Below are 12759 nucleotides of genomic sequence, written 5' to 3'. Positions count from 1 at the left end.
TTGTTTTACCCTGCTCTCTCCTACAGGAATTCAGGCTGCTGCTCCAACCTTGACCCAGCTGTGACCAGCTAAGTGTCTGCATTTGTACTTTTGGGGGCTTAGCAGGAGACAGCTCATAGGAAGGCACAAGATCACATGGTTCAAATGCCTGAGAGAAGTCAAAGACCTGCATAAAGCCCTGTGTGTTCATAAAAGCAACAGGGAACCTAACCCACAGGCTCACCAAAAAACTGTAGTGGTTTTCTGCTTGTCCAGAAAGAACTGCCTGTGGAGCCCTTTGATATCAGGGATACTGGCAGACTTTTTCTCATAAAGACTAAGGAAAGAAACCAGCAGTTACCTGGATGCTAATGAGAGTTGTGCATCCATACACACACGCTGCAGTGATTGCTCTTCAGAGAGATCAGCAGGGCTTTCACTAACAAACTGTTAGCTCACTACATGTGATTGGTGTTAACTTCAAACCCAAGGTGCACAATAAAACTTCCCTTTGTCTTACCAGGTCTGGGATTGAGGAGAAACCCACGAAGAGTGTCAGGGGCCAATGCCATAAGAAATCACACTGAATCACAATATGGTTTAGCAAATTCACATTTTCTTCAGGTCCAGTATAATTCTATCTAAAAAACTTACAGAAAAGCTGATATTTTCTGTTAAATCTCAAAGGACTAGAATGAAGTAGCTACATTTAGCACAGCCATCTTCCAGTGATACCTGAGCAGAGAGGCAGGAAGCAGCAAAATTTATCCTTGCTTCACTTGTTCTGGTTGTTTCTAGGTCAGCCCAAATACTCTGACGGTATGAAAAAAGCACAGCAAAAATGTGTAGCCACCACCCAAAATAACCTAAAAGTCCTTAAAAAGAAACGCACATGTGTTTATTTACTGCACTATAACTGCAACATCAAATACAACCATATTTTCATTTCAAAAAAGGACACATGCAATAAAATACTCTGATTTTATAATCCAATTCAACACAGTTCATTGGTAACACTGAAGCGTCACAGAACAGGCAAGGGCTTGGGATGATGAATTTCCAGTCTCTTGATCCTGCTTGCAAACAGCAAAGTCACATCATATTTTATTTGTCATCGAGGGATAAACTTTTGGAATAATGTGGCTGGATCACAGAAGGTTCCAGCTGCCCCTTAACTCCCCTGTGAGTCTTGAAGAATCATATTGTTTTTTACTTGGGAAATATTATGCTTTGACAAGGATGAGGAATAGACAGTATTTTCCAAGCAGAGAGCAGAAATCCTTCCATGTTATGCCACAGCTGAGGTACAAAACAAGGGCCTCTGCTTCACAGGTGCAAAGAAGCCACGGCTGTGAGTTACTTTAACTATTGCTCTGAAGAGTGAAATCAGGCCATTTTCTGCAATATTTCACTGCAGCTTTCTATTATGTTCATCTGCTCATGGGGCTTAAATCAATTTAATCTGGCATTTCAGCTATGGAATAACTCCACAATACACAGGAGGAGTCCACAGCTCAGAAAAGAACACAAGAAGTTGTCCTGAAATACTCAAATCATAGTCTCTTAACTACTTAAAAGGGCCTGTTCTTCATTAGAAAAGGTCCTTATTCTAACATAGCTACTCACACACCACAGGCCCTTATTTTTAATATTTCTCATGAAGTTTCATGGGACTAATTTTCAAATAAGGTTCTAAACAGTGTAAAAAAATCTACAGCCTCAGGGCCCAAAATGGTACCTTTTCTAGCAGAAACTCTCCTGATTTTCATCTGGGACTTTGAGGCAGTGTGACATAACACTGTCCAGCCTTTCAAAACAATGACCTGATTTCTTTTTGTACATCTTGCGTGGCATAACACTCAGGATGACTTAGCTCCAACAATTTACATAAAACATAAAGTCAGTCTTTTGATGCAGCTGCATTTGTACAGAATTTCACAGAGTCAGTATACAGAAGCTTACAGCTTTTTGAGCTAATTCTAGCAAACAGGAGGATTTATCTATGAAAACAAAGAGTTCCAAAAGTACATGGAAATCTGTAGAGCAAAATATATATCTCTTTATAATTTCCCAACACAAGCAATAGGCAGTTTAGAAAAATATGATTGTTACAGTCTTTCTGAACCAGAAAAGAAAGGATTTAAAAAATAAGTTCAGCTTTTCACAAAGCGATATATTTAATAAGAAAATAGAGTGGTCCACATTTCCCTGAATAAGCCTGAAAGGTTAAAGAAAGGTCCAAGCAAAGCAAGGAATCAGATTTGGACTTGATATCAGCTGTGATAACATGCACATGTCCAGAGACAGCTGCTTGGCTCCAGTATTGTTTACCTTAGAAATGAGCCTAATTTATCACAATTTTATTCAAAAATCATAAATAACATGACAAAAGTGGAACTGGTCCCCGCAAGGCAAATAATTATATTCATACAAGCAAAAAGTGACATCAATCCAGTTAGTTTCTTGTGACAGTTAAAAGGAATTTTGTACCCAACTGTTACATTGTACAGCACATGTATAAACACAGATTATTATTGCAGACGTTGCTATCAGCTACTATACATAAACTAGAAGAGATGTTCATGCTGTAATTGCCTCTAAGGTTTTTGTTCTACTTGAATATTAACATTTACGAAAGCTGAAGTGGAGACCTGAATTCAAGCCAGGATTTCAACATGCAAAATGACAGGGTTCACAGGAAGGTTTTGGATCCTCCCCATTACTGACATTTGGAAGTGGATAGGAGCTCTGAAGAATTTTAAAACCATTCATAATATGAGTTTCTCTTGTGAACAGCCTTTGGTTTTCCCTGTGCCTACAGGCAGGTGATCTAACACAGGACATGCTGCTGAAATTTAGATTTTTCACATCAATAAACCTCCTGATACAGAGAATTCATATTTTAGTTTCGGGTCACTTCTAAAAGAAGGCAGTAAAATGTACCTCACTATTTGCTGATTTTTAAATTAAAAGCAGAGAACAGTTTGATTGCAGAAACTTTGCTCCAGGCTGTTCTTAGTAACTATTTAATTTATCAGTTAGAACTTATTAATTCTGTTCAATGTGAGAGCAAATCCCTTCATTTTGTCGTAATTTTTTGTGCAATATATGGGATATTTACTCACCCTATATGGGAGTCTTAGCACATTTCTTTAAACTTTCTTCTAGCTTGAAACTAAACAAAAGCACAAAACTGATGGAAGCAAGATTGATGGAGTGTTGGTGAAGGGATCCAAAACTGTTTAAAATCCAGGCTTATGAATTAAATTGGGCCAAGACAGCCCACTGCTCTGAGGAGTGAGGACCTCTGCAGGAGCACTGGACATGGGTTATATTGCCAGTAAACAACAGTGCAGCTTCTGGGTCTCCTACCACTTTTCAGTGTCAATGGAGAGTTATGTCTCACGAAAGGCATTGACAGAAAAATGCAACACCTGCATTATTGCTTGTGTAATTGCTTCACAGTGGTCCAGTGCAGTCAGGTAAACAAATGAGAAGAAGGCATGCTGCTGAAAGGGAAGATCTGGGGCTGGGCAGATGGAGTGTGCCCTCCTGGAGTCACCCAATAGACTCAGTTAACACAAATTAAAAGGGAAAAAAAAGTTGAAAGAGTCACACTGATCAAAGGGAAAATATCTACTGGGGCAAAATTTACCATCAGGGTCTTGGAGCAAGACAAAGGTGTGTCTTTTGCCTTCCAGTCAAACTCATGTACAAAATGGAGGCTGGAGTTTGAGGACAGACACACACAGCACATGCCAACACCTTCAGGAGCAGCCAGTGTTCCAGCAATGCCTCCCAGGTTAAATTCTTACAGGGTTTAATCTGGGAATGTGATGGAAAAATCATCTTGGGTGCTTTCCAGCTTCCCTTTAAGACATGGTTTCTCTTAAAAGCTGCACTTAAAAGTAATATTGAAGTGGAATGTCACCTTTTTTTGAGTAGAGCAATAATTACACTCCCCATTACATATGCATATATACACACATATATATACATACATATCTATATGCATATATATATACACACACACACATATATATACATACATATCTATATGCATATGTATAGATATATATTTCATGGCAATGGAAAGTACCGTATAGAGGCATTCGTTCATATCTGTAGTGAAACAAAGGCTGTGGTGTTCAGTGCTTATTAGACTTGACAAAAGAAATCATTTGATTTAGGTGGGAATCACTTCAGGAGAAATAACAGCTCCTACCCCTGAGTTCCAGAGGGAGGCCTCCCAGCAGAGTGCTGCTGAGAGCGGTGGCACTGCTCTCCAAACTCCCCTCTCCCTTTTAACACACTGCTTTTCACGGAGCAAAAAGCAGCTAAAATAAATGGCTTGCTCTAGGGCTTGATAAATGAGTTGTGAAATCAGTTTGTTAAAAGTGATCATTTTCGTTTTCTTTCTTTCTTTTTTTTCTTTCCCTCCCAGGTCAGAAAAAGGGGTTCTGGCTTATTTGGAGTGTATAACAATGACAGTGGAGCACCCTGGCAGCTCCAGGGCACAGACCCTGGCTGAGCAGCACCTGGCAGCTCTTACCCCAGCAGTGACAATGCGAGGGTGTCAGAGCTGCAGCTGAACCACCAGCCCCCTGTGCTGATTTAGGGGCAATTTTCTGCACACAGAAATTGGATTACACATCCAAACCTGCTTAGAGAGGAGAAGAGAAAAAGGCTCTGGGCAGGCTATGAATGCTAATAGTGAGGCTTTCATTATTAATAATTGTTTGTTAAGTGACACCCTCACACTCCTGTCTGCAGATGTGAATATTAAGGGCAGTCCCTGAGCCAAAACTGAAGGCAGATGTGAGCAGGACATGGCCAGGAGACTTGGAAGAAATGGCTGGCCAGGACTGGAGTCCCCCCAGATAGTGATGAAGGCTGGTTTGACACAGGGGACAGCAGAAACAGACAGAGCATCTGCAGGAGGAACTGCAATGGGGGAAGAAATGACTGGATTTTAAACTTATAGGAACTGGATCAGATTTTTTGCTCTAGGTATTGAGGAAGAACAGCCACTGGAAACACTTAAGGTGATAGGAATGATCTAGGCTGTGGAAGACCTGCAACAGGAAAAGAAGAATAAAATACTGGGATAATTTACTTTGGAAAGGCAGCAAAGCCAAATCTCCTTTGTCCTCATAAAAGAAGGAAAGACAAAACATGGCCTGGAAAGGGTAGTGCTGGTCTTTCTGCTTCCTTGGATTTAACACAAAGTGGCCAAAAGAAGGAAAACAAACCATCCCCACTCCCCAAACAAAAGGCTTCTGATCCAAAATCAGTTCAGGGCAATACCTTTATCACACAACTTGGAATAATGTGTAACTTGCTGGTGTAAATGGCTCTGAAGCCAGAAAGCCACTAGCATTCACTAAGGCACTGAATAGCCTTGCCCCTAAAATCCAGAAGACTAAAGACAACCTGACATTTACTTGAAAAGCAACAGAAAAAGTCCCACCTCAGTTCCACAATGCATTTTTCCCTCCTGAGGATTGAGCAGAGACCATCATGACTAGCTTTCCATCTATAATAGCATTTCCTGTATCTTTTCCTGGAGCATCAGCACCCACCACCTACCATTAACTTGTCACTGAGGGGTTTTAATTTAGCAGTTTCTTCTGTATATAATGAACAGAAAAAATACTTCCAGGGCTCAAATCTCAGCTCGAGTGAATCAGCCTGAGGGGAGCCTTCTTCCACAGTCAGGGACATGAAACTGAACTGTGCTGCCAGCTGCTGTCCAAATTCTGTCTGACATTAGTGCTGGACTGCTCTCATTGTGCCACACCTATGAGCTCCTCTTGCATCTGGCTGCCCTTGGAAGAACTAATGTTTCTGCTGCTTCCACTGGGATACTGCAGTTTCACTTTACCCACAGGTAAGGTGGGTAAGGAGGAGGGTTACTAGGACGAGGGTTCTTATATCACAGGTACAATGAGGTAAAAATCTGGCATTTCCCAAAGCAGATTGGAAACAGAAGTGCCCTTTAGGCTACAGTTTGAACTGGTATATTGCTGATATATATTCCCTTTTTTCCAGATCTACTGATAAGCCTCTGGTAGACACATATTTATATTTTAAATTGGATAGGAAAGAGATAATTAAAAAACCAACTGTGTGACAGATTATTTCCTCCTACTTTGTTTTCGGGGGGGTTTTCTGTTCGGTGGTTGTTTTTTGGTTTTTGGGTTTTTTTTTTTGTTTGTTTGGCTTGTTTTTTTAATTCAAGAATCTTTGTTTTGTTTTACCATTTAACAAGAGTAACATGATCCCACAATTCTTAAATGGACAGGTGCAAGTCAAAATGCCTTATGCCTAAAACATCCTGCAGTTACCCAACACCTACAACTAACCTGTTTATATCCAGTATAACCAATATATATCTTTTTTTTAAATATGGCAAAAGTAGTAAGATTGGTTTCTCAATGACTTATGTTGCCTTCACCAGAAATATTATCTTTAGTATTTTAATAAACTGGTTTCTGAGAGTTGCTAACCTGTGACAGATAAATTAATGCAATAAACTTGCAATGGCTCAGAGGAGGTCAGTGGTCTGGAAGCTGCTAAGAACATCCTCAACAGCCCCCAGTGATTCTGGCAGAAGTTGGTGTAGTTCTCTGGACAAATGTGTTTTCTGCTGCACCCTAGCAAAGGATACTGTCCATGGCGTAGTCAACTCTCCAAAAGCAGCTCTTACAGCCAGCTGGGTACATAACCTGTCACCTGAAAGACATCTATGATACCTGGCAAAGACATGTTTATTGGGGGTTTTACACCAGCATTACTTGAAAGGCAAACTATTTTTCCAGTTTTCTCTGGTGAATAATTTAGTTTCAGTCTGTAATATCCAGTTATTCCAAAAGGCTTTGTTTGGTCTTGGAATCTGTCACACAGCAGTTTTGGTTGTTTTTTTCCCTAAAGAAAAGAGGACAATGTACTCTCTTGTGTCAACACAAGTTAAAAGAATTATTGTACATGAACTCACTCTTCAAATCTCTTTAGCGCTAATGAGATGTGTATGCACACACATCAAAGTAAAGCATTCCCTATTTAATAATGAAAAGGAGATCAGATATAGCAAACTCCTGAGGTCTAGAGCAACTAAAGAGAAAATACTATTTCTTCTGATCTACAGAGATCACCATCTCTCTGTCTAGGAATGGCCAATGTTTGCAGACATTTCTTTTCTCCAAGGTCTACAAATACTCCAGCAAAAGGGATTAAGGAGAAGCATAAAGCTATTCTAAAAGCTGTCCAAATTATTCAGTGATCACTAGGCAGTTTTATTGGTTAGCCTAGTAGCTTTATTTACAGCCTCAAATATTTGAGTCTTCTAAGTCTCTTGGTCAGCACAAATAAAGCAACACTTGGTAGAAATCATGACTGCTCTGGAGATCGAGTGCTAGCAGAGGAATACAACATTTTAAATGTGTGTGCTTAGAACTGAAGAGGTTTTTCATACAGGTATTTCTGGAGAGGGCATATATAAATCATATTTAATACCATTTAAATTGCTGGCTGTAATCAGAGAAAGGGCTGTTAATAGACATGGGGCACAATGGCAATTTTCTACCTCAATACCTGGAAAATGCCTCTACCTTGCTGCCATGGAAAATTCTCTGGAAAGCATCAGGCTTCAAAATCAATTACAGTTTACAAATGAGGCTTGCTTTCATGCCAAAGGTTGGGTTTGGAGTGTGCCTTTGGGTAATGCCTTACTGTAAGGCATGGGCAATGCAGTGCAGGGTTTTGCCTTGAGTGCTGCAGGGTCATTGACGTGGCCAGCAGCTCCTGGGTCCAAAGGTGCAGGCAGGAGCTGGGACAGAGCTCTGTGAACAGGCTGGGTGTCTGCAGGGAGTGTAGGTGCACAAACCACTCACAACCTCAAACATGCTCCGCATGTTTCAGAAGGTTTTAGCACCCTTTGACTGTGGCTGCATCTGCACTGGGGCAAAATAGTGAAAGTCCTCAGCTGCAGACACAGCCAGGGTTCTGTGCACCCCATGTTTTGGCAAGGGAAGGCTTAAGGCAGTGGCCCCAGTGTGAACCTGAGCTGTAACACATCTCAGTTACATCTAGATGTCAGAGATGTATGAGCTGGGGATTTTATAGGCACAAAAGTGAGCATATAACCACCAAATCATCTGTGAGCAAAGATGAGGAACTCTGCTCAAGATTTTAAGGACTGGTTTAGAAACCAGTCCTTAAAAACTAAATCCTTTGGATTTAGTTTGTGTTTTGAGGAAACTGATCTTTGTACAGTTTCCTGGAAGCTGGACTCATTATTCCAATTACTAACTTGATTAATATTTACACACACTTCCAGGAATCAGTATTGCAAACTTTTCAGAAAAAAAAAAAAAGAAAAAAAAAAACCCCAAAAAACAAAAACAAACCACAAGAGAGCAAAAAAGAAAGTAAATTTTGCATTTACATCTCAAGCTTACTTTTGTGATTCTCTTCTTTCTTTCTTTGCCAGAAAAATCTCACACCTGCCTTGGACAGGTGAGGTAAATGACATTATGGAAGACTTAAATTGATTTCAGTGATATGAACATTATGGATAGTTTTCATTTCAAAGAAGTAGAAATATTCATCACTTCTGTGAGATATTCAGATTATTTAAGTTAATGAGAATGGATTGACTGAGATTTAAAGCAAAACTTTCCAAGATTACAGACAGGGGACTTACAGAATAAACTGATTGCAAACCCAGAAGCAAAAGTGTGTTTCTAATTTAGTTGTTTGGTTATTTTTTTTAAACCTGCCACCACACTGAAACATCAAGGTGATGATGCAGTTGTTCTTGTAAGATCTCCTGTGCAGAATTTTTTTCTCTCTGTTACACACTCCCATGGTGTCAAATGCATTTGTGAACCCATACAAATCACCCAGATCAGAAAGGCTCGGCAGAAAGAAATCTGATGTGAGATTTTGTGCTTTTATAGAGAAAACTTTTCTATCTCCCTACTGACTTCTATTTGCAGCTTTATTATTCTTCATTATTTTTACTTTCTCACTGGTATTTTACTTTCATCACCTGGATCAGCTCAGCAAAACCCAGAGAACTGCAATGTAGCTATATCACAGAAAGGTGTGTGCACACCCACACACATCCACAACCACACAGAGCAGGTTTTGTTACTGCCCCTCTTCCCCCACACTTCTTTTCTAAAGGAAGATTTAATTTGACATGGAGATGTGTGTGATGATTAACTCCCTGCTGGGCAGCCACAGGGGTTTCTTCCCCCAGGGCTGGCAGCAATTTTTAGAGGAATGTGCAAGGCACTTGCACAGCTAATCAGGAGAGGAGGAGGTATGTCCTCTGCCACCAGAAAGAATGGCTGCAAGGAAGGAATTAATATGCCCCCTTCTCTGACAAATTACAGCTCCCCTCCATGTGGCTCCTCCATGAAAGAAATCACAGGCCTTCCTTCACTTCTGAAGTGAATGTCTTATTGCTCAGCACACACAGACTCTCCTCACCTTTCTGCTTCCAGTCCCTTCTGAGAGCTCTTGTGCTACCTCCTGACAGCCAGGTTTTTAACCCACATCAGGCCAGCTCCTGCTCCATGCTTCTCTTGCTCTTTGAGTGGTACCTTCACCATCCCTGTTGTCTCTCCTTTAATTTCCACTCTTTACATTTTTAGCACTTTTGGCATTTTAATCCAGCACTAGCAAACCCAGTATAGTCAGAAACATTAGGAACACAGTGACAGAGTCCTGGTGGTGGAAGAGTCTCCTCAGAACACTGGTAGAAGCCCTGTTACCCCATTTTAAACCTTGAAAACTGAAGAAAAGCCATTTAATATGTAATATTACCAACAGTGTAGAAGGGAAGGGGAGCCAAAAGTATTCTGAGATTTTTTTCCTCCATGGAGCTTGTGCTTTTGTCCTCTGTGTTAATTGTGACTCCTTTTCCAAGGCTTTACAAATTGATGGACACCTCTCCTCTCTATGTTTAGCTGCTCCTCTTTCACACTCCCTGCTCTCCTAATCCCGTGCCTAAACTGAGCTCCATGCTGTTATCCCTCCTGATTCTACACGTTTGCTTCTTGAACAGAACTTCAATGATTTTGTTAGATCAGTGCCTTCTTCCTTCAGTCAGCTACAATATTATTTTAGACCTTATGCAGAAAACAACACTGAGTACCCCATATACTGATACACAGAAGAGAAATTCCTTCTGCAACATAGCCAGGAGAAGGAAAATAACTGTTTCTTCTGTTAATTTTTTGTTCTGTTAATTTTTTTTCATGATTACTACTGTAGCTAAAACCATGAGACAATAAGGGAGAGCTCTCAGAAATGGCATACATTTTTAGAAATTACCTTTTCTCTCAGTGGTCAATTAGGTAAAACACCACTAAAAATAGCTTCATCACTCTGAAGTGAGAACTGCTTTTACATTAAAGGCAATGCATAATGCACATTCAAAAATTTGATAAATCAGACATAGGGTTAAGTAAATAAATGACAAATTGCCATAATTTTAGAGTTTAGGTTACATAGAAATCTATACTTGACTATCTTTGATACAATCAGTTTACACAATTTCAATAAACCATTAATACAAAAGAATCCTAGGTAGGAATCTTCTTTCCAGGGTGGTATTATTAAAGTACTTCCAACTTTTGCTTTACTGACACTGAGCGAGGCCGCATTCCACTGTTCAGGCTTTATAATCTGTTACCAAATGCCTCTTTATAAAGTAAAAAATCCAACAAACCAAACCACAAAACCCCACAAACACAAAAATCTAACAAAAAACCTACTCTTTTTTACAGACAGGATTGGTGATATAAGGTTTTGTTCAGTGCTCACAAATTTGTTCAGAAAATTATGACCTGATTTTAAAAGTTCTCCTGCTAGAGAGATGCTAAAAAAATAGATTTTTTTTTTCTAGCTTTATTCCCACTGTATTCCACCTCTCCTGATTCAGGTGGGCTGGAGAATACAGTAATTGGAAAAGAAATCTTGTAAAAAATAAGAACAAGAGGAGGTCCACTCCCACTCCTACTGAAGTCAGTAGAAACATTTCTATTAGCTTCTGCAATCCCTGTATCCAGATACTGAAAAATCAGCTCAAGAATTCAAAGAGAATAGTCCCAATCTTCCTTGGGCTGAATGACAACCACCCTATTCAAACATGATTCTACTGTGCCTGCTCTCCAGTTTGCACTCTGGTGCATGACCACGTGTTCTCATACTTGCTCTGACTTCAGCTGTAAACCAGAATGTGATGTTAAAAATCACCCAGAAAATCCCACAACACCATCCTTCAGTATTGCTTGCTGAAAGACGGCAGAAACATTGCAGAATTATCTTTAAACAGTGGATGAGTGGATGGTGGTTGTTATTTTGACCACAGATATGTGTTTTTATATATATATATATGTACATACATACACATACACAATCTCTATATACATATCATAAATACAATAATAAAAAATTGTAAAAATATTAATTTTGCTCAAATACCTGATTAAAGTGGATTAATCTTATGTTGCATTATGTGATCTATCCCGTTGGCATAGCTGTGTTAGAAGCCCTAAAATGTACTAATTAGTTGCAGTTAAGAACACAGAGTCTGCCCTTCGGCCGTCACCTCGTGCCGCACCAAGGAGTTACGTGGGAGGTGGGCCCTCGTATCTCAGCATCAGCTTGAAGGAGCGAGCGAAGTTGTTGGCCAGGGTGCAGCTGTGGGTCTTGTCTGCCAGGGGCAGCAGGAATGCCAGGAGCAGCAGCAGCAGCAGGAGCAGTTGCAGGGGGAGCGCTGCCCGGCACACGCGGCGCAGGTACGAGCACACGCCTCCAGAGCGCTGCTGAAAACACAAACCAAAGAGCAGCTCAGAAAAAGACATTGCTGGGGAGTTTTACTTCACATACATCAAACTGCCAGGGAGAAGGTCAGAACAGCCCCTGTTGTCCCTGGCCTAGGACCCAGCCTGGGTGCTGGGCACACTGAGGGTGACTGAAGTTAAATTATGCCTTTTAGGAGAATATTTCAATATTTTCAAGAATTCCGTGCTGAAAACTGTTGTTTTCTAGGAGGAAAACACTGCTGACTTTCTAGAAGAAAATTATTGCTTCCAAGTCCATTTTCCAAAGCGGTGGTCACACATGCTCACGCCCAAGGTGACAACTGGTCCCCTCACAACCACCATACAACACAGAAAGTCTGGGTTTGCTGCTCTCCAGTCAGCAAAATGAGAGTGCTGGTGCCTGGAAGAGAGGAATAGCTTCTGCTCTCTGTCAGCACAAAGGAACTTCATTTGCAGCTCATCCATCTAGTCATCTGCCCTGCAGGACCATGCACTGGCTCTGGGCTCTACACAACTGGAGGTCAGAAAAAAGGCCCCAGAGTGCAGCCTGCCCCAGTATATCTTACCAGGCTCAGCTCAAAACTTTATGTGATGCAAAGGAATGAGAGAAACACAACATTGATAGTGAAGGACACATTAAAGCCACATCTATTTCTGTGCAGCCCTGGGGGACACAAAGAAGTCCCATTACACCTTTCTCTATACTGGTGCAAACCTAGAGTAGGTCAGTTAACCTTATAAATTTGATCTGGTTTAGCATGACCAGGAGAGAATATATCTATGGCTACAGAATTCAGAAAAGATTAATTAAAAAGGGAGATTTCCACTGGCAAGATTCCTGGGTAACTCCTGCCAATGAGCTGAACTGTGTGAGTTTCCAAAAAAAAAAAAAAAATCAACCCTCTTGAAAAGAAATCTGATAAAAAGAGCTCAATAACCC

At 40.5% G+C, this 12759-nt stretch overlaps 1 protein-coding gene across 3 annotated transcripts in view; it reads right to left on the bottom strand.

Moving 5' to 3' along the window:
* Nucleotides 1–855: 855 nt before the first annotated feature.
* Nucleotides 856–12759, bottom strand: part of SYNE3 (spectrin repeat containing nuclear envelope family member 3) — a 75540-nt gene continuing 63636 nt past the window's right edge. For 2 of the 3 annotated variants that reach the window (XM_064423477.1, XM_064423475.1), the window contains exon 18: nt 856–11819. In XM_064423477.1, the coding sequence (XP_064279547.1) occupies nt 11622–11819 (198 nt within the window). In that variant the 3' untranslated portion in view covers nt 856–11621. The remainder of the gene's footprint in view (nt 11820–12759) is intronic. The other variant, XM_064423476.1, reaches the window with a different exon arrangement.

This window comes from Passer domesticus, chromosome 6 (genome assembly GCF_036417665.1).
Source record: "Passer domesticus isolate bPasDom1 chromosome 6, bPasDom1.hap1, whole genome shotgun sequence".
In the NCBI taxonomy this organism is placed as follows: Eukaryota; Metazoa; Chordata; class Aves; order Passeriformes; family Passeridae; genus Passer; species Passer domesticus.
The sequence above is the reverse complement of the archived record's forward strand: the minus strand, read 5'-3'. Positions and strand labels throughout refer to the sequence as shown.